Source organism: Rhinichthys klamathensis, unplaced genomic scaffold (assembly GCF_029890125.1).
Source record: "Rhinichthys klamathensis goyatoka isolate OS25496 unplaced genomic scaffold, OSU_Roscu_1.1 h1tg000752l_1, whole genome shotgun sequence".
In the NCBI taxonomy this organism is placed as follows: Eukaryota; Metazoa; Chordata; class Actinopteri; order Cypriniformes; family Leuciscidae; genus Rhinichthys; species Rhinichthys klamathensis.
The window spans coordinates 190,001-210,000 of NW_026607159.1; the positions used below are offsets into that span (position 1 = coordinate 190,001).

The following is a 20,000-nucleotide window of genomic DNA, read 5'->3' on the forward strand; positions in this document are numbered from 1 at the left end:
ACATGGGTTATTCATCCTTAAGTCTATGGAAGCACATAATAAACTAATTAATACTTTTGTAAATCATACAAAGTTGAAATAATGACATCTCTTATCACTTAAAAAGGTGAAATTATTACAAATGAGTCATTATGACATTTTTAAATGATATAAGTCTGAATTATGTCAAAATTATTACTTCTAGTTATTCATCCTTTGAGTGAAATCTATGGAAGCACATAATAAACAAATGCTTTTGTAAAGATTATAACAGTTGAAATTGAGAAAGTTTAAATTATGACAAACTAAGTAAAAATTTACATAGGTTCAAATTACAAACCAAGTCGAAATGATGACATAAAAAGTAGCAATTGATATACTAAATTGAAATTATGGCAAAAAGTCTAAATTAAGACATAAAAAGTCGAAATTGCTCACGAGATCTAAACCAGTTTAAAGGCAGATGAAACAGTGCAACGATGCGGCCAGAAAGCTTTTCCGTCTACAAATTCCCATAATTCCCATGGATTTACTGTAACGTTAGCCTAGTATATTAACTGCACCATGAAATGTGGGATATACATATTGAAGAGTATTATATTATTAATATAGACAATGTATTAAAGGACTAATGGAATATAATTACACAGTATTTAATGCATTTAGGCTATACTGTTTTTCATACATTTCATGAAGAAACGTGCCATCAAAGTCAGGCAACACAAACCTGTTTCAAGGCTTGAAACAATATCCCCCATTAGCACATGCAGAAACTAAGAAATTAATTTTCCAATAAAGATATTAATTTTGTTAAGGAAAAATGACATGTTTGAATGTTCTACCTCAGATTTGTGAATGTTCTCCTGTTTGGCAAGTGTTTGTCATGATATTTTCTGACATAAAGAGTAGTTTAAAAACACAGTTAACGCTCTGGTTTATACAACTTTCCGTTAGGAGCAAAAATCTGGCTTTAAACTTGAAAGAAATAAAGATTTGACATTTATCGTGATATTATCGATATTGACTGATATATTATCGTGATATTATTAAGTGTTGTTCCTGTGTTATTGATACTTAGGGAAAGGGAGCCTTCAGTTTGTTACTCTTAAGAAAATGGAACCTTTAAATAATGAAACTTATTACTTTTAATGAAAGTCAATAAAAAAAAGACTTTTGAAAGGAAGTTATTTTTCGTAATTCGTGTAGGTCATAAATTTAAATCATAATGGTCATAAAAAGGTCTTAAAAAGTCTTACATTTCACTGACGAAACCCTGATCATAACTACAACATAAAAAGTAGAAATTATGACAAAAAGTCCAAATGATTGTGAAATGTTATGATATAGAAAGTCATAATTTCAATTTGATAATCCTATAATTATGACTTAGTGTCACAATTTTTACTTTTTATATCATAATTATGAGGTTTTATGTTATAATCAGGAAGTACTGAGGCATAATTGTTTCCTGATGTGTCATAACTGGACTGACAGAATGCAGTGTGTGTCCCGCTTCAGTAAACCTGAGGTAAACAGAAAACACACACTGAGCTCACACACACACACACACACACACACTCTCACACTCACACACACACACACTCACTCTCACACACACACACACACACTCACACACACTCTCACACTCACACACACACACACTCACACACACACTCACACACACACACTCACACTCACACTCACACACACACTCACTCTCACACACACACACACACACACACACACACACACACACACTCACACTCACACACACACTCACACACACACTCACTCTCACACACACGTTTTAATTTTTACATTAAAAAGTTAAAAGTACCGAGTTATGCTTAACTATAATAAAAGTATAACTCACTGTACATTGTAAGGAATTTATATCTTTGATTTCATAGTAACACTTTACAATAAGGTTCATTTGTTTATTATTCATGTATTGTATTATAAACTAACAATGAGCAACACATTGTTATTGTATTTGTTAATCTTAGATAATAATAATACAACTGTTAATGTTATGTCACAGTCAGTGCATTAACTAATGTTAACAAATACAACTTTTGATTTTATTAATGTTTTAGTAAATGCAGAAATTAATAAGATTTATACAAGCTAAAGAAGTGGAGTTTAAGTACACATTTAACTAATGAAACCTTATTGTAAACACACATTAATATAATACATATAATACACATTTACAACATCAATAAAACTAAACATGAATTCCTCATACCTTCTCGATTCTCACTCTTTTGTTTGGTAAAGTAAATAATATTTAGTAATATTATCATAATTTCCCTATTTTCGTTTGATGTGTTATGCATTCTAAATCTGTCAACGTCTTTTCATATGCCGAACGGATCAAACACACATAAAACAAGGAACTCTTCTTTTTTTAAGTGCTCTTTTTGCCCTGTGTGTGTGTGTGTGTGTGTGTGTGTGTGTGTGTGTGTGTGTGTGTGTGTGTGTGTGTGTGTGTGTGTGTGTGTGTGTGTGTGTGTGTGTGTGTGTGTGTGTGTAACTGTAGGAGTGTGAACTCAAATAAATAACATGTTAAACATGAAAGTATTATGCATTTTCTCCTTATATGGAACATATTCGCCATGGGATCTGTAAAACTGAGCCGAGAGCCCTAGAGTTCTGTGTAGAACTGAAGCTTCATTCTAAGAGTGTGTATCCAATCAGAATCATCGGTTCTGGTTTGGGGAGAAACGATTTGAAAAAAGAAAATGAATAATGATTAATATAAAGTTTCCTGAGGTGCTGAGTCAGAGTTTGTGTGTATCAACACACACCTCCTCCTGAGTCCTGGCTCTGCTTCAGGTTCAGTGGCTCACACTCCTGTGGTCACACACACACACACACACACACACACACACACACACACACACACACTCTGCGTAAACAAGACACTAAATCCTTGTGTTGGAAACTTTCACTGAGAGACGAGAGAACAACCTCAGAACAACAGCAGCGCAATGCCTGAGTGTGTGTGTGTGTGTGTGAGAGAGAGAGAGAGAGAGAGAGAGAGAGAGAGAGAGAGAGAGAGTGTGTGTGTGTGTTTGTCTCTCTCTCTCTCATGGACTCTTTACAGCATGTTGTTCTCTGCTGTTCTAAAGCTGCATTTCCACATTTACTCTCCAGTGAAACCGCTGCATTTTTCAGCACATGTGCATTAGATTCATTTTGACTCATACATGATTATACATTTCGAGAGCCACAGTCCACACACACACACACTCTCTCTCACACACACACACTCTCTCTCACACACAGGGGCGTCACTAGGATTTTCATTTTAGGGGGGCTAAGCCCCCAATATGATTTTTTTTTTTTTTTTATAAAAAAATGTAACACTTTAGTTTAGGATCTAAAGATCACTATTAACCATTTTCATTACGATGCAAAGGCACGGTTTTATAATAACTGTGGTCCCAAATGTGAGGTAGGGCAAATACGGGGGTTCGGGGTCTCCCCGAGAAAATTTTGATTTCTCTGATCTACATATGTGCATTTTAAGATGTTCTGAAGGCCAAAAAACTTGGATAGTGGGCAGCTGATTATTTTTCTCACCTCATCAGCATTACACTCTTTTTCTCTTTGTTTTTATCTTGCCCTGTCTCTTCCCCTCCTAAAGCTGAGCTTTGACTGATATAGGCTTTTCATTTTTGTCTGTCAGTGAAGAAAGTAAACATAGGGTCAACTGATAGGTTGATTTTGCCTGAATCATTTTCTCAGACGCGTTTATTTACTGAAAGCTACTAAAGGTAATTAAGTTTATTAAATGCATTCAAAATATGTAGGCTACACATTTATTATTGATCTTATGCCTAATACAGGGCCGTAGACAGGGCTTTATAATCACAGAGGTCCTAAATTTGAGGTTGGTAGGGGGTTCAAATTTTTTATTTCTCTGATATGTGCATTTCAAGACGTTTGAAGACCAAAAAAGGATAAGAAATAGCTTTAAAACCATGTCAGTGGGCAGATTATTTGCCAATACCTGCTCTCTTCTCATCTCCATCACTCTTTCTTTCTCAGTCTCTTCGTCCCTTTCTCTTCCCCTCCTAAAGCTGAGCTTTTTTAATTTACTAAAGGCTACAATTTGTATTATATCCTCAATATGTACACATTCATTATTAATCTTGTGCCTAACATGATGAAAACGGCTTTGTTAATGTTTCTTGTAAACTAATTATTACATTACATGAGTCACGTTACAGCCTATTTTCAGTTCAAAATGGCGAAATTAGACAAAACTATATTAGTTTGCCTGATTATTTTTTGTCATTCGTTTAACATTTATGACCTAAAAAAAGTAAAATATGAAATGTTAAGTTTAGCTACTTACATCTTATCTCGCACTTGACCGTACGCGTCGAGTCGCACTTAAAATTCGCGCTCAGCGTCTGTGAACATAAAGCCCGCCTACTTTGATTTGATTGGTCATCTCAAATATTCTGACAATGACGAGCAGTGACAGACCAATGAGGCTCAGATGAACACACATGAACACACACACATGAACACACACACACACACACCCTGTCCTCTGTTTCTGACGTGCTCTCTGCTCGGCGCCGCTGCGGATTGAAGATGAAGAACACGCTGAATCTGATTATAACAAGACTGAAGCGAACACGAATTTGTGTAGCCTACATTAATCTCACATTTTTAGGGGGGCTAGGCAGAAGCCCCCCTAAAAAGGGCCTAGTGACGCCCCTGCTCACACACACTGTCTCACACACACACACTGAAACATCGCAGAAGCAGCTAATACCGGCATGCAGTTAGAATTTTCAAATACTAATCTCTTTTTGGATATGATGGACAGATGCTCTTTTATGGACTTCCAAAAACAAAAACCCATTCACTGCCATTATAAAGCTAAGAAGCGTCAGGACATTTATTAATATAACTCTGATTGTATTCGTCTGAAAGGAGAAAGTCATATACACTAGGATGGGTTCAGGGAGAGTAAATTCTCATATTTGGGTGAACTCTCCCTTTAAGCTAGTTGCCAAAGCAACATTATTTTGATTAAGCAAAATTCAACTTAATGAACTAAAATAACTAAAGCCAAAACTGAAATAAAAATGAATAAAAACCTTTTTAGTTTTTTCAGTTAAAAAACGAAAACTTTAACTAAAATGACCATGAAAACATAACATAAAAATACAAATAAAACCTTAAAGCACGAGTATGAGCAGTGTGTGACGCACAGGCTCGGTGTGTGTGTCGCGAGGCCGCAGATGTTCCTTCGGTCGAGCAGAAACTAGTTTACGTCTATATTTGGGATTTGGCGTCTGATACACAAACCGTTCCGCCCGTGACGTCACACACCGGCTGAGCCGCAGACCTGACGCGAGCGTGACCTCTGACCCCTGCGGCCACTTCCTGTTATGTGCCCGAGCGCACACACACACACACCCACCCAGACAGACGGGTTGTTTACGCAGTCTCACCTCCACATGTGCTCAGCGTCTGCGGCTCCGGGTTTGTGGGTTCGGTTTGTTTTTCTCCTTCAGGCCCAAAAACATCCAAATCCAGAAGCAGATCCAACGCCCGCGCGGAAAGAGGAGCGACACCCTAACCGCTGGAAAACACGACTGTCTGTGTGTGTGTGTGTGTGTGTGTGTGTGTGTGTCGGTCTGATGAACCTTCTCAACAAACATTCAGCAAACAATCATGTTTTCATAATTGAATAGGAACATTATAATATGTGTGTATTTGCAGCGGCTGCGCTTCATTAACTGGCGCTGACGCACGTCTGTAACTGAACACAGTTTTACTGGGAGCTTTCGGACATGTTTTGTTAAAGCTTTCCATAGAGTCGTTACACTGATGACACACAGTATCAATCCCATAATGCTCTGCTGCCGCCTGGTGTCCGGCGCTCAAACTCATGCTTTTACTCCATACACCCAGTGACGCTCACAATAACATATTTAATAAATATTCAAGACGCAAGTCAAGTTTATGAACATTGAAGTATGAAACAAATCCGGAACACTTTGCAATAAAGTCTCATGCGTTAGTGAACATGAACTTACAATAAGCAAAGTATTCTGGTTACACTTTATTTAAGGTGGCTTTGTCACGGTGTAATTGTACATTGAAATACTGAGTAATATAAATTAATTATAGGGTTAACTTAATATACAGTGTGTAACAAGGACACTAAAATAAAGTGCTATCAGTATTTTTTTTTACAGCATTTATTAATTTTATTATTTGTTAATGTTAGTTAATAAAAATACAGTTGTTCATGTTAGTGCATTAACTATTGTTAACAGAAACAACTTTTGATTTTAGTATGTATTAGTAAATGTTGAAATGAACATTAAATGCTGTTAGTTCATGCTAACTAATGTTAATAATTGAAACTTTATTGTGAAGTATTACAGTTTTATCACATTTATGTTTACATTAAAAGAGCATCATGTAAGGTAATAAATTATGTTAATAAAAGAGCACACCAACGCTTTAATTACAGTTTTATTATTATTTATCTGGATAGAATCACACATGAATATGATGATGATGATAAAGAATCACCAGAGCATCTTTATCACATTTAGTCCCAGAGAATCCAGCTCGTTTGAGAGGTTTCTCAGATCTGTTTTAAAGCGGACAGGGGCGGAGTCTGTGGCAGGGGTGGGGTCTGTGTGCAGTGGGCGGGGCTGCGACAGGGGTGGAGTCTGTGGGCAGTGGGCGGGGCTGCGACAGGGGCGGAGTCTGTGGGTGGGGCTGTGGCAGGGGTGGGGTCTGTGTGCAGTGGGCGGGGCTGCGACAGGGGCGGAGTCTGTGGGCAGTGGGTGGGGCTGTGGCAGGGGTGGGGTCTGTGTGCAGTGGGCGGGGCTGCGACAGGGGTGGAGTCTGTGGGCAGTGGGTGGGGCTGTGGCAGGGGTGGGGTCTGTGGGCAGTGGGTGGGGCTGTGGCAGGGGTGGGGTCTGTGTGTAGTGGGCGGGGCTGCAACAGGGGTGGAGTCTGTGTGCAGTGGGCGGGGCTGCGACAGGGGCGGAGTCTGTGGGTGGGGCTGTGGCAGGGTCTGTGTGCGGTGGGCGGGGCTGCGACAGGGGCGGAGTCTGTGGGCAGTGGGCAGGGCTGTGGCAGGGGTGGGGTCTGTGTGCAGTGGGCGGGGCTACGACAGGGGCGGAGTCTGTGTGCAGTGGGCGGGGCTGAGCTCAGTGTGTGTTTGTGAGGCACTGGTTCAGGCTTCGCCGGAGCGTTTGGCGGGTTTGGCGACGAGGCGTCTCTCTCGCTCCAGCTCTCTCTCTCTCTGCTGCTCGCGCTCCAGATCTTCCTTCTGCTTGTGTTGCTGCAGCTTCAGCGCTCGCTTCTGCACACATTCATACACTCTTCACTCTTAATCTGCCGGTCCGTCTCAAACGGCAAAGCTTACTAACCCAGGGTAAAGTATGGAAGCTTGTTTCTGCCACGGAATAAAAATAAAAATGACTTTTTTTCAATAAAAATGGAATCCTGACTTTTTTCAATCGTAAACAAGTTTATATCTCGCAATTCTGACTTTTTTTTATCACAATTCAGACTCTTTTCTCATAAAGGCAAGTTTATATCTCAGAATTCAGACTTTTTTTCTCACGATTCACTCTTTTTTCGTAAACGCAAGTTTATATCTCGCAATTATGACTTTTTTCTCGTAAACGCAAGTTTATATCTTGTCATTCTGACTTTTTTCTCGTAAACGCAAGTTTAAAGTTTATATCTCGCAATTCTGACTTTTTTCTCGTGAACGCAAGTTTATATCAGAAACGCAAGTTTATATTTCACAATTCAGACTTTCTCGCAATTCTGACTTTTTTCTCGCAATTCTGACTTTTTTCTCGTAAACGTAAGTTTATGTCGCTATTTTGACTTTTTTCTCGTAAATGCAAGTTTATATCTAGCCATTCTAACTTTTTTCTCGCAATTCGGACTTTTTTCTTGTAAATGGAAGTTTATATCTCCCAATTCAGACTTTTTTCTCGCAATTCAGACTTTTTTCTCGTAAACGCAAGTTTATATCTTGCCATTCTGACTTTTTTCTTGTGAACACAAGTTTATATCAGAAACGCAAGTTTATATTTCACAATGCCATTGTGGCAATTACCTTTTTTTATTCGCTGGCCGAAACAAGCTTCCATAAGAACATGAAGAGCAGTACAGCATGGATCTACAGAAGAGTCCCGCTCAAACCTTTAGTCTGGTCGTCTTGTCGTGCAGAACGATCATTTCTTTGCGAATGTTCACCAGTTTGCTGTGATAAACTTTGGCCTCTGTGAACTGAAACACATCAGCTGTCAGTCTGACGACGTCTCTACGAGAGAAACCACGCGATTAAAACTCACCAGTGCGTTCAGATCAATCATGGCGTTGCACTCGCGGAATTTCGTGACTTCTTGCTCCAGCGTATCCAGCAAAATAACTTGATTTTGTCTGGAAGTAAGAAAAAATAAAGGATAATTACAGTACAGCAGTGCAGTATTTTGAATTCAAATGTCTTTTTTTGCAGTCTTGATCTCATTGACTGAATGAGCCAGATCTTCAGTGTTCACACACGCTGTGGCTTCAGTAGTCGTGTGTATGCAGTGTGATCGTACGTGAGTTCCTGCAGGGTTTGCTTGGAGGCGTTGAGCTCTGGCTGATAGTGAGACAGGAATCCTTCAGTCAGTCTCTGGATCGTGTGCTCATCCACACACACCACGTCCTCCATCACAACACACACTGCAAACACACACATCAAGATCACCATAAAACTAGGTTTTTATTAGTAGACTAGCATTTATAGAAAAAGCTATGGGAAAATAGCCCCACTGCCTTGTGGATAGTCTGTTGAGATAAGGCTAAGGGAGCATACCCTGACAGAAAAGCAATGCGCTGGAGGTGCGCAATAGGCGGGCCTTAACAGACGAAGGACCCGGCAGCCTCCTGCAGCCAAGATGGGAGACCGGTTGTCCTGGGACTACCCTTCCCATCGGGACTTACCTCATCATGGTGAAGATAGTGCTACTGGGGATGGCGCACCTCCTTTGGCACTTTAAAACCTTCCTTGCGCAGGTCTCCACCTCTGACCACGGTGACAATACCTGGACCTTACATATGGTTAAAAGTCTGACGGCGATGGGGAATCTGACGACGGGGGCAGGTTTGAATAGACTGGGAGCTCTTAGTCAGAGCCCTGCACGGCAGCGGCACAGGGTATTTGGTCGCTATCAACTGGGATTGAATGGCAGGTGTTTCGGCAGACCCCTGTGCGACGGAGCAGCCCTATTTAGGGGCCGCACTGCTCTACCCCATTGGGGAAGGGCCTAGAAAAGGTGGCCTAAAAATTGCCCATTCAACCATTTACCTGGATAGATTACCGCATCTATCGGGTTATTCCACTACTGCGGTCGAAATAAGAAAAATAAGAAACAATACAATATAAAATTGGCTACATGGAATGTAAGGACTCTCCTGGACTCGCATGGCATCTCTGACAGACCACACAGGAGAACAGCCCTGATCGCTGCTGAGCTGAGCCGCTATAACATCGACATTGCTGCCCCGAGTGAGACTAGGCTTCTGGATGAAGGATCTCTAACAGAGGAAGGAACGGGCTATACCTTCTTCTGGAAAGGTTTCCCCCCAGGTGGAAAACATCTTTATGGAGTAGGACTGGCCATCAAAAACACGCTTCTACCAAGTCTCACAGAAACACCTATTGGCATTAGTGAAAGGCTAATGACCCTCCGTATCCCCCTGGCAAAAAAGCGTTATGCCACACTTCTCAGTGCCTATGCACCAACTTTGCCCTCTGAAAATGAAGCCAAGGAATGCTTTTATCAAGCACTGGATGAAACTCTTCGCCAGATCCCTAAGAGTGATAAGATCCTCTTGCTTGGGGATTTTAACGCTTGGGTGGGACAGAACTACAGGATATGGAGTGGAGTACTAGGTAGACATGGCATTGGCAGGGAGAATGCAAATGGTATGAGGTTACTTACTCTTTGCTCTGAGCATAACCTTACCATAACTAACACCATCTTCCAGCAGAAGGCAAAATATAAGACCTCGTGGATGCACCCTCGCTCTAAACATTCGCACATGATTGACTTCATCATGGTGAGGAGAAATGACATCAAGGATGTTTTCATCACTCGTGCCATGAGAGGTGCAGAGTGCTGGACTGACCATCGTATGATTGTGGCCAAGCTCAATATGGAAGTGCGTACCCCTTAGCGACCGCAAAAGTCAAAAAATAAGAGGCTAAATTGTAGCCGCTTTGGAAACATCGAAGCAAGAAGTGAGTTTCGACGTCTCCTAGCTGAGAAGCTTATGGAGTCTGAAACTTGTCTGAGCTCAGAAAACACAATGGAACAACAGTGGAACTATATTAGCTCTGTGCTCTATGAGGCAGCAGCCAAATCCATCGGCTATAAGAGCAAGAACCACCAAGACTGGTTTGACGATAATTCAGACATCATCCACAACCTGCTTAAGGATATGCGGAAAGCACACCGGGAAACATTAGACAACCCTTCATCCATTAAGGCTAGACAGGATTGGCAGGCAGCTCGGGGGAAAGTGCAAAAGGATATACGGGCCATACAGAATGAATGGTGGACTGAAAAGGCACATGAAATCCAATCCTTTGCAGATAAATATGACATGCATAATTTTTATAATGCTATCAAATCCATCTACGGTCCAACAAATCGCTGTGTCACTTCCCTGAAAACAGCTGATGGTCAAACACTTCTGAAGAACCAGAATAGTATCCTACTGAGGTGGGCTGACCATTTTGACACCCTGCTTAATCAGGACTCTGATGCAGACCCCACCATCCTGGACGAACTGCCTGAACTTCCTCCCATCCACGATCTCAGTCTACCACCAACCTTCCAGGAGGTTCTATCATCTGTCCGTTCCCTTAAGAACAACAAGTCCCCTGGCGCTGATAACATCCCTGCTGAGCTACTGAAGGAGGGAGGGTACATATGTATGCGCACCCTCTACCAGTACATCACCAAGGCCTGGACTGATGAGATCATCCCACAGCAATGGAGAGATGCAAACATTGTAGTCATCTACAAGAACAAGGGTGACAAGGCCATATGCGGCAATAGCAGGGGCATATCACTCCTTCAGTTGGTGGTAAGGTCATGGCCAAAGTGCTGCATCAGAGGCTTATTAACAACATCATTGAGTCAATGCTGGAAGAATCACAGTGTGGGTTTAGAAAGAACAGGAGCACGATCGACATGATCTTCACAGCCCGGCAGCTTCAGGAAAAGTGCCGGCAGCAACATCAGGACGTTTATGGCCTTTGTCGATCTCTCGAAAGCATTCGACACTGTGCAAAGAGAGCTCTTATGGGATGTCCTCCTCAGGTTTGGATGTCCAGATAAGTTTGTTAACATCCTTCGCCAATTCCATGATGGGATGACAGCTCGGGTGACCGTAGGCGGACAAGAGTCTGAGCCATTCCCTGTACGCACAGGGGTGAGGCAGGGGTGTGTGTTAGCGCCAGTGCTCTTTAACATCTTCCTCCTGTGTGTCACCAAGCTTCTCCACAATGAGATTGAAAACAGCAGAGGTGTGGCAGTGGACTTCAGATTAGATGGCAACCTCTTTAACATTAGGAGGCTACATGCAACAACAAAAATCAGCAGAGAGCAGGTCCTGGAGCTACAGTATGCAGACGATTGTGCTTTTGTGGCCCATACTCCGGAGGATCTTCAAACTGTCCTTGCTGTGGCGGTGAGGGCGTACAGCAGGATGGGGCTGACTGTGAACACCACCAAGACAGAAGTGGTCTGCCAATGGAGGGCCAATGTCCCACCCACATCTCCTGCCTTCACTGTTGGAGATGAACAGTTGTCAGTAGTGCCATCTTTCAAATATCTGGGGAGTTTTCTCTCTGAGGATAGCAGCATCGACAATGAAATCCAGAGCCGAATTAAACAGGCATCAGCTGCCTTTGGGAGACTTCGATGCAGAGTCTTTCATAATAAGAACCTTCATCCCTCCACAAAGGTCGGCGTATAGCAAGCGGTCTGTGTCACCACCCTCCTCTATAGCTGTGAAGCATGGGTAACCTACTGCCGTCACATCAAGTCCTTAGAGCAATCCCACATAAGCTGCCTTCAGCGCATTCTGGGAATTACCTGACGTAATCAGGTACCTCACACTGAAATACTTAAAAAGGCGAACTGCAGAAGTATTGAGGCCATTATTACCCAGCGCCAACTGCAGTGGTTGGGGCATGTGATAAGGATGCCCCCATGTCGTCTGCCCCGCAGGGTACTATATGGCCAGTTACATCATGGTCAACGCTCAGCTGGGGGTCCGAAGAAGCGCTATAAAGATCAGATGAAGAACGCCTTGAGAAAGTGTAAGATCAGACCTGAGGATTTGAAGGATATTGCTGCTGACCGCACCATCTGGCGACAGCTATGTGGAGAGGGGGTTTGTACACTAGAGATGGAGAGGACAACCAGAAAACAGCAGAAGCGAGCCAGGAGAAAGGCAGCCATATCTGCCAATGTGACCACCACCACCATCACATACATATGCCCCACCTGCAATAGAGCTTGTGGGTCCAGGACAGGACTGTTTAGTCATCAAAGATCTCACCGTTAAAGGCGTGGACGTCATCATCGGATCTCGATGGACAACCGAAGAAGAAGTGTGTGTGTCTGTGTGTGTTCACCTGTGTCCTGCTCGCTTTCCTCCTGCGGTCTGTCCATCATCATCACAGTCACCAGCAGCCTCTGTAACACACACACACACACACACACACACACACACACACACACACACACACACACACACACATACATACACACATACATATACATACATATACACACACACACACACACACACACACACACACACACACACAATCAGATTCCTCATGGTAGACCACAGTAATCATGTGTACGTCACTGATCAAATCTGTCTGAACACGAACCCTCCTGAGCGCATCATTCCTGCTGTATTCCCGTCAGATGAATATGATTCTTCTTTTATCTTGTGTATTTAATGGCAGTCAGCAAACCTGATGTGATAGTGAAAACGCTTCCAGGAGCGGCTCACAAACATCATGTGACAGAAGCTCATGTGACCGCGGAGACTGCGACAACGCGACGCGCTGCCACTCTGAGAGCACTTCCGCCTTTAATCACGTGCCGCTGAGCGACGCCTCCGATTGGCGGAACGATTGTACTGGAGTGTTTCAAAGCAGCTTCACAGCGATAAACAGGCAATTTATGCATTTGTTAATTCCGATCTCTCATAAATATCATCAATTATTAAATGAGTTAATTTAATCTACAGTCAGCTCAGTTCAGTTCTCAAATAGCAGCAGAGTATATAATATAATACTATCAGAAATAGCTTTATTGCTAAGTGACCTTGAACACAAGGAATTTTTCTTGATACAAATACAACAGTGAAATGTGCTACAGAGGTATAATATTTTATAATTACATGTTAATTTTGCACAAGAATGTGAACTGAATGCACGCGCGCTGCAGTAGAGCTGGAACGCGCGCAGAGTGGACGCGCTAACATTAAACACACTCTCTCTCTCATACACACACTGACTCACACACACACACACACACACACACACACCGAGACTCTGAGATTTTCCCGAACTCACACCACGATGGACGGAACCAGCGAACGGCAGAGTTTAGGAAGGTTTGTGCTCTTTTAATGATGTTATCGTTGTTTTCAGTGTCGCTGACATCCAGTCCTGAAACACATGAACGCGCCGAAACACACGAAACAAACTCTGTGCTTTAGCGGTTCATATCTGGCGAACTGTGCATCATTGTCTCTGAAGTGAATGCTACATTTTTCTAAATGTCATCATAATAATTTGTTAACAAACAAGTATTCTTTACTTCAACGAGCTCATTGTTCCCGCCTTAAATTATTACATACCTTTATACCTTTTTTTGCTAACTGCGATTCTAAAATACATAACTTAAACAGTTTCCTCTGATAACAGATCACTCATTGTGACGTGGACTCGTACATTTTCTGTAAAGCTGCTTTGAAATGATGAGTATTGTGAAAAGCGCTATACAAATAAATGTGTATTTAATCAATGAACTGAATGGAGCTCAATAGTGATTTTCGAGTTGCTTTATTTGACCGTGTCTGATATTTGATGATGGCTCCTGTTGCACTGTAACAGTGTGTGTTGGTAAAGCTGAGCTGTTGTGTTGCAGGTAACCTGCCGCGATTATTGTGAAAAGCGCTATACAAATAATTGAATTGAATCAACATCACTGAACTGAATGGAGCTCAGTAGTGTTTCAGAGTGGCTTTATTTGACCGTGTGTGTCTTTGATGACGCTTTCTGTTGTGTGTTGGTAACGCTGACCTGAGCTGTTGTGTTGCAGGTAACCTGGCGCTTCGACCCCCGAGACCGTGTCAGTTCCTCACACACTGACGCTTCAGAGATCCGCTCAGATGTCGGGCCTGATGGGCCGCGTGAGGTCGGTGTTCCGCCGCGAGCCGGAGGACTGGCACCTCAGCGACGCCGCCTTCGACTTCTCCGAGGACCTGGAGGACGACGAGACGCCCCGGTTCAGCCAGCTGAAGGTGGTGGTGTCGGGAGAGGCGGACGAGTTCCCGACGGCTAACGGGTCGACGGTCACGCATGTGTTGGACGATGACGACTCGCTCCTGGGCTCCTCGTCGGGTCTGGTGCCGGAGGCGTGTGACGGGTGCCGGAGGAGTCGAGAGAGCGACCGGCGCCGGAGGATCATGAGGAAACTGGGCTTCGCCGCTCTGCTCTACTTCCTGTTCATGGTGGGCGAGCTGATAGGTGAGCGTCGGGGAGAGTGTGTGTGTGTGTGTGTGTGTGTCGCCCGCTCCTGTCACTGGGTTTGTCTTTCAGGTGGGTACGTGGCCAACAGTCTGGCCATCATGACGGATGCGCTGCACATGCTGACGGATCTGATCGGGATCATCGTGTCTCTGCTGGCGCTCTGGCTCTCCGCTAAACCACCGACGCACAGGTTCACCTTCGGCCTCCATCGGCTCGGTGCGAACTCTTCTCAGTACACCGGCTCATTCAGGCTTTACACACTTCAGCTAGTTAAACCTGGGTCATTCTAACCCCTGGGTCATTCTAACCCCTGGGTCATTCTAACCCCTGGGTCATTCTATTCTAACCCCTGGGTCATTCTATTCTAACCCATGGGTCATTCTAACCCCTGGGTCACTCTAAACCCTGGGTCATTCTATTCTAAACCCAGGGTCAGTCTAACCCCTGGGTCACTCTAAACCCTGGGTCATTCTAACCCCTGGGTCACTCTAAACCCTGGGTCATTCTAAACCCTGGGTCATTCTAACCCCTGGGTCACTCTAAACCCTGGGTCATTCTATTCTAAACCCAGGGTCAGTCTAACCCCTGGGTCACTCTAAACCCCTGGGTCACTCTAAACCCTGGGTCATTCTATTCTAACCCATGGGTCATTCTAACCCCTGGGTCACTCTAAACCCTGGGTCATTCTATTCTAAACCCAGGGTCAGTCTAACCCCTGGGTCACTCTAAACCCAGGGTCAGTCTAACCCCTGGGTCAGTCTAAACCCTGGGTCAATCTATTCTAAACCCAGGGTCAGTCTAACCCCTGGGTCATTCTAACCCCTGGGTCAATCTATTCTAAAAACCCAGGGTCAGTCTAACCCCTGGGTCATTCTAAACCCTAGGTCAGTCTAACCCCTGGCTCATTTTAAAACCTGGGTCATTCTAACCTCTGGGTCACTCTAAACCCTGGGTCACTCTAAACCCTGGGTCAGTCTAACCCCTGGGTCAGTCTAACCCCTGGGTCACTCTAAACCCTGGGGTCACTCTAAACCCTCGGTCAGTTTAAACCCTGGGTCAATACTGTTTATGATTCACGGGGCTATAACCTGTCACTCACATGAGATCAGCCAATAGTAAACCACAACCATCCAATCAATTCCCCACAGACAAATCAAGCCCCGCCCACATGTGTTCTTTGGTCCTGAAGCGTTTCACTCGATATACGACACAATAGAGGAGAAAAGACGAGTGTAACTTCCCTTTTATGCTAAAATTAAGCGCAGTGTGAAAACCCCTATTGTGTGTCCATCTTGCTGGTGTGAAGTGCGTCTCACGGTGTGTGTGTGTGTGTGTGTTCAGAGGTGTTGTCTGCAGGTATTAGTGTGTTGCTGATCTATATTCTGACGGGTGTGCTGTTGAACGAAGCCGCTCAGAGAACGATTCATCAGGACTTCACCATCGACGGAGACGTGATGCTGATCACTGCAGCGGTGGGAGTCGCCGTCAACCTGCTGTGAGTCACACACACAAACACACACACACACACACACACACACACACACACACACACACACACACACTGCTGTGTTTTTGTGATATATGAGGACATTCCATAGGCGTAATGACTTTTATACTGGACAAACTGTATATTCTATCCCCCTTAGGGGTGTAACGATACACAAACCTGACGGTTCGGTTCGTCCCACGGTTTTGAGGTCTCGGTTCGGTTCGGTTCGGTTCATTTCGGTGGGGTGGGGGGGGGTTTAGAAAGCTAAAATTGCTTTTATTTTTTATTAAACAGTGCTTTAATGAACAAATTGTGTCCTTGTCTTTAAATCAATTAAATTACAAGTAAACGTTTCTCAAGGATAACAAAATTATCTGCTAATGCTGTAAACTACAGCCCTTACTTGCACATTACTATAACATTAAAGCTTAACAAGCCTAGACTTTTAGCCTAAATGATATAATAATAATCAACACTCAAATAACAAATTGTATGAAAACATGTAAACTGCACATAAGGCAATTTTTGCATTAACATGTTTTTACTCTAATTTGTTATTGTTGTATAATAATTTACACAGTTGCTGTTATTTTCATGACAACTATTTTAAACATACATTAAATAATCAAGATATCATAAACAGGTTAAGTAAAATATAATATATATATGCTAATATATAGCATTTATTTAGTGAAAGAGTTAGCAAACCAGCAAGCTGTGGACACTGAATGACTTGCCTGAGGTAAATATAAAGCTATGTGAAAAACTAAGCGTTTTATTGACGTATTTCCGCTGTTGAAACACTGATTGAGTGTTTACACGAGTTATGATGCCTTTCAGTAAGTATACTGTATCTTTCAACATACCTTCGGGTGTCCATTCATGTTTATTCTGTAACTGAGGAAGAGATGATCGCGCGCCGCGCTGCCGCATGCATACAGTGATATCTGTCACGCCACATCTAAGAGCGCCAAAACGGCATTTATTGTTTGCATTTCGTGATCAAATAGACATAATTTGAAAGATTACACCTTGCTTATTATCAAAAGTAACAAAACACTGAGCTTATTGCGATTATATGTGGTTAATGGTGGTTAGGCAACAGCCCTGTATTCGTTGTGTACACATAACACATGAGGTTGCAATGAGCCGGGGCTGGGCGGGGCCGCAGGGGGCGGGGCGTGTTCGGTTCGCCATGAGAGTGTCGCGATACGTATCGTGGGTGGTGTATCGCGGTTTTTCGGTTCGGTTCAAATATCGTTACACCCCTAATCCCCCTACACTGCCCCTATCCCTAAACCTACCCAACACACACACACACACACACACACACTGCCCCTATCCCTAAACCTGCCCATCACAGGAGACATGCTGCATTTTTACATTAAAAAAAAACACTGTTTTTTATGTTTTTTAAGCTATTTCAAAAATGAGGACTCATGCAATCACGTGTAAGTTGTAAAACCAGTGTAATATGCATGTCATTATACACATTTGTGTTCTCATATAACACAAAAACAAAAGCACACATTCACAAACACACAGTCTCACACACATACTCACTCTCAGAGAGAACAACCTGTGCTGAGCTTCCTCTTCTCTACGGTTAGGTGTGTTCCTGCGGTCAAAAACATTTTAATTGTAACATTTACACATGAAGTCTGAAAACGTGTGTGTAGAGCAAACTAGATGGAGACCGAGAAATCAGCCAGACATCCGATGCTAATGTGCAAGTGTGAGGTTCATTAGTGCCGCAGAGGGTCGAGTGTTTGTGCATGTCTACAGGGTAAGATAGATTAGTATGTCATGATGAAGGTTCTTGTCTTTACTGCTCAAAGTCTCCTGGTCATCTGATGCTTTACTATTGGTGTAAATCATGTGACATGAGGTTCGTAAACCGCTTTTGTTCAGGTTAAATGTCCAAGAGGAGCTGCTCTGTGTGTGTGTGTGTGTGTGAGAGAGAGAGAGAGAGTGTGTGTGTCTGAGAGAGAGTGTGTGAGAGAGAGTGTGTGTCTGAGAGAGAGTGTGCGTGTGTGTGTGAGAGAGAGAGAGTGTGTGTGTGAGAGAGAGAGAGTGTGTGTGTGAGAGAGAGAGTGTGTGTGTGTGAGAGAGAGAGTGTGTGTGTGTGTGAGAGAGAGTGTGTGTGTGTGTGTGTGTGTCCAGGCGAATCTCCTTCGTCAGATCTGGACACGGCCTGGATCCGGCAGGCTGCAGGAAAACCTCGGGATAAACAAAGACACTAAAGTTAGCGTAGACGCCATTCTTCTTATGATGTAACGAGTACATCAGGATTTAAGGGAAGTGTTCCCAGTTCCGGCTGACCTAATCTATGCAGCCTAACATTGAGTTATAGAAGTCTATAATGTATTATGTGTATGCTAGGTCAAAGAGATGTGTTTTTAGTCTAGCTTTGAACTGACAGAGTGTGTCTGCTTCCCGGACAATGGTAGGAAGACTGTTCCAGAGTTTTGGTGCTAAATAGGAAAAGGATCTCCCGCCTGCAGTCGATTTAGATATTCTAGGTATTATCAACTGGCCGGAGTTTTGAGATCGCAATAGACGTGAAGGACTATAATGCGTTAAGAGCTCGCTCAAGTACTGCGGAGCTAAACCATTTAGTGCTTTGTAAGTAATCAGCAATATTTTGAAATTTATACGATGTTTAATAGGGAGCCAATGCAGTGTTGACAGAACCGGGCTAATATGGTCATACTTCCTGGTTCTGGTAAGAACTGGAGCGGCTGCGTTCTGGACTAGCTGTAGTTTGTTTATTAAGCGTGCAGGGCAACCACCCAGTAGAGCATTACAGTAATCTAGCCTGTGTGTGTGTGTAGGATGGGCTTCCTCCTCAATCAGTCTGGTCATCTTCATTCCCACGGCCATGGCCACTCTCACGGCCACGCCCACTCTCACGGGTCGCCGGGCCGGGGTCAGGGGTCACGGGGTCAGCAGGGTCACGGGAGTCTGGCGGTGCGGGCCGCCTTCATCCACGCGCTGGGAGATCTGGCTCAGAGTGTCGGTGTTCTCATCGCTGCCTACATCGTCAGGTTCAAGGTATGAGTTTCAGTCACTGGAACAGGAAGTTGAGCTGATTCTCTGGCACTGTACATTTTTTAAATGACTTTATGATGATAATAACACAATTACCATGCAGCTGATGACAGACGTGTGTGTGTGTGTTAGCCGGAGTATAAGCTAGCGGATCCCATCTGTACGTACCTGTTCTCAGTGCTGGTGCTGTTCAGCACATTACACATCATCAGAGACACCGGCATCATTCTACTGGAGGGTGAGACATCTATCTGTCTGTCTGTCTGTCTATCTATCTGTCAGTCTGTCTGTCTGTCTGTCTATCTATCTGTCTGTCTGTCTGTCTATCTATCTGTCTGTCTATCTGTCTGTCTATCTATCTGTCAGTCTGTCTATCTATCTGTCAGTCTGTCTATCTATCTGTCTGTCTGTCTATCTATCTGTCTGTCTATCTGTCTATCTGTCTGTCTATCTATCTGTCAGTCTGTCTATCTATCTGTCAGTCTGTCTGTCTATCTATCTGTCTGTCTATCTGTCTGTCTATCTATCTGTCTGTCTATCTATCTGTCAGTCTGTCTGTCTATCTATCTGTCTGTCTGTCTATCTATCTGTCTGTCTGTCTGTCTATCTATCTGTCTGTCTATCTGTCTG

General features: G+C 43.4%; 2 protein-coding genes across 2 annotated transcripts in view; one reads left to right on the plus strand and one right to left on the minus strand.

Moving 5' to 3' along the window:
• Positions 1-7,087: 7,087 nt before the first annotated feature.
• bloc1s6 (biogenesis of lysosomal organelles complex-1, subunit 6, pallidin) lies at positions 7,088-13,116 on the minus strand. The gene is made up of 6 exons (XM_056242791.1): positions 12,956-13,116; positions 12,692-12,752; positions 8,598-8,721; positions 8,346-8,433; positions 8,194-8,280; positions 7,088-7,336 (listed from the first exon to the last, which is right to left on the minus strand). The coding sequence occupies exons 2-6, from the start codon at positions 12,732-12,734 to the stop codon at positions 7,208-7,210; spliced, it is 471 nt and encodes a 156-aa protein (XP_056098766.1). The 5' UTR covers positions 12,735-12,752; positions 12,956-13,116; the 3' UTR covers positions 7,088-7,207.
• Positions 13,117-13,585: 469 nt separating this feature from the next.
• slc30a4 (solute carrier family 30 member 4) overlaps positions 13,586-20,000 on the plus strand; it is a 10,487-nt gene continuing 4,072 nt past the window's right edge. Inside the window, exons 1-6 of the mRNA XM_056242788.1 lie at positions 13,586-13,689; positions 14,400-14,827; positions 14,900-15,046; positions 16,172-16,325; positions 19,154-19,373; positions 19,503-19,608. Coding sequence (XP_056098763.1) covers positions 14,470-14,827; positions 14,900-15,046; positions 16,172-16,325; positions 19,154-19,373; positions 19,503-19,608 — 985 coding nt within the window. The 5' untranslated portion in view covers positions 13,586-13,689; positions 14,400-14,469. The remainder of the gene's footprint in view (positions 13,690-14,399; positions 14,828-14,899; positions 15,047-16,171; positions 16,326-19,153; positions 19,374-19,502; positions 19,609-20,000) is intronic.

Coding starts and splice junctions, on each gene's coding strand:
- bloc1s6 (XM_056242791.1), bottom strand. CDS start 12,734: ATGATGATGGACAGACCGCAGGAGGAAAGCGAGCAGGACACAG. Junction 8,722..12,691: donor GGAAAGCGAGCAGGACACAG/GTGAACACACAC, acceptor GTGTGTTTGCAG/TGTGTGTTGTGATGGAGGAC. Junction 7,337..8,193: donor ACAAGACGACCAGACTAAAG/GTTTGAGCGGGA, acceptor GAATGTGTGCAG/AAGCGAGCGCTGAAGCTGCA.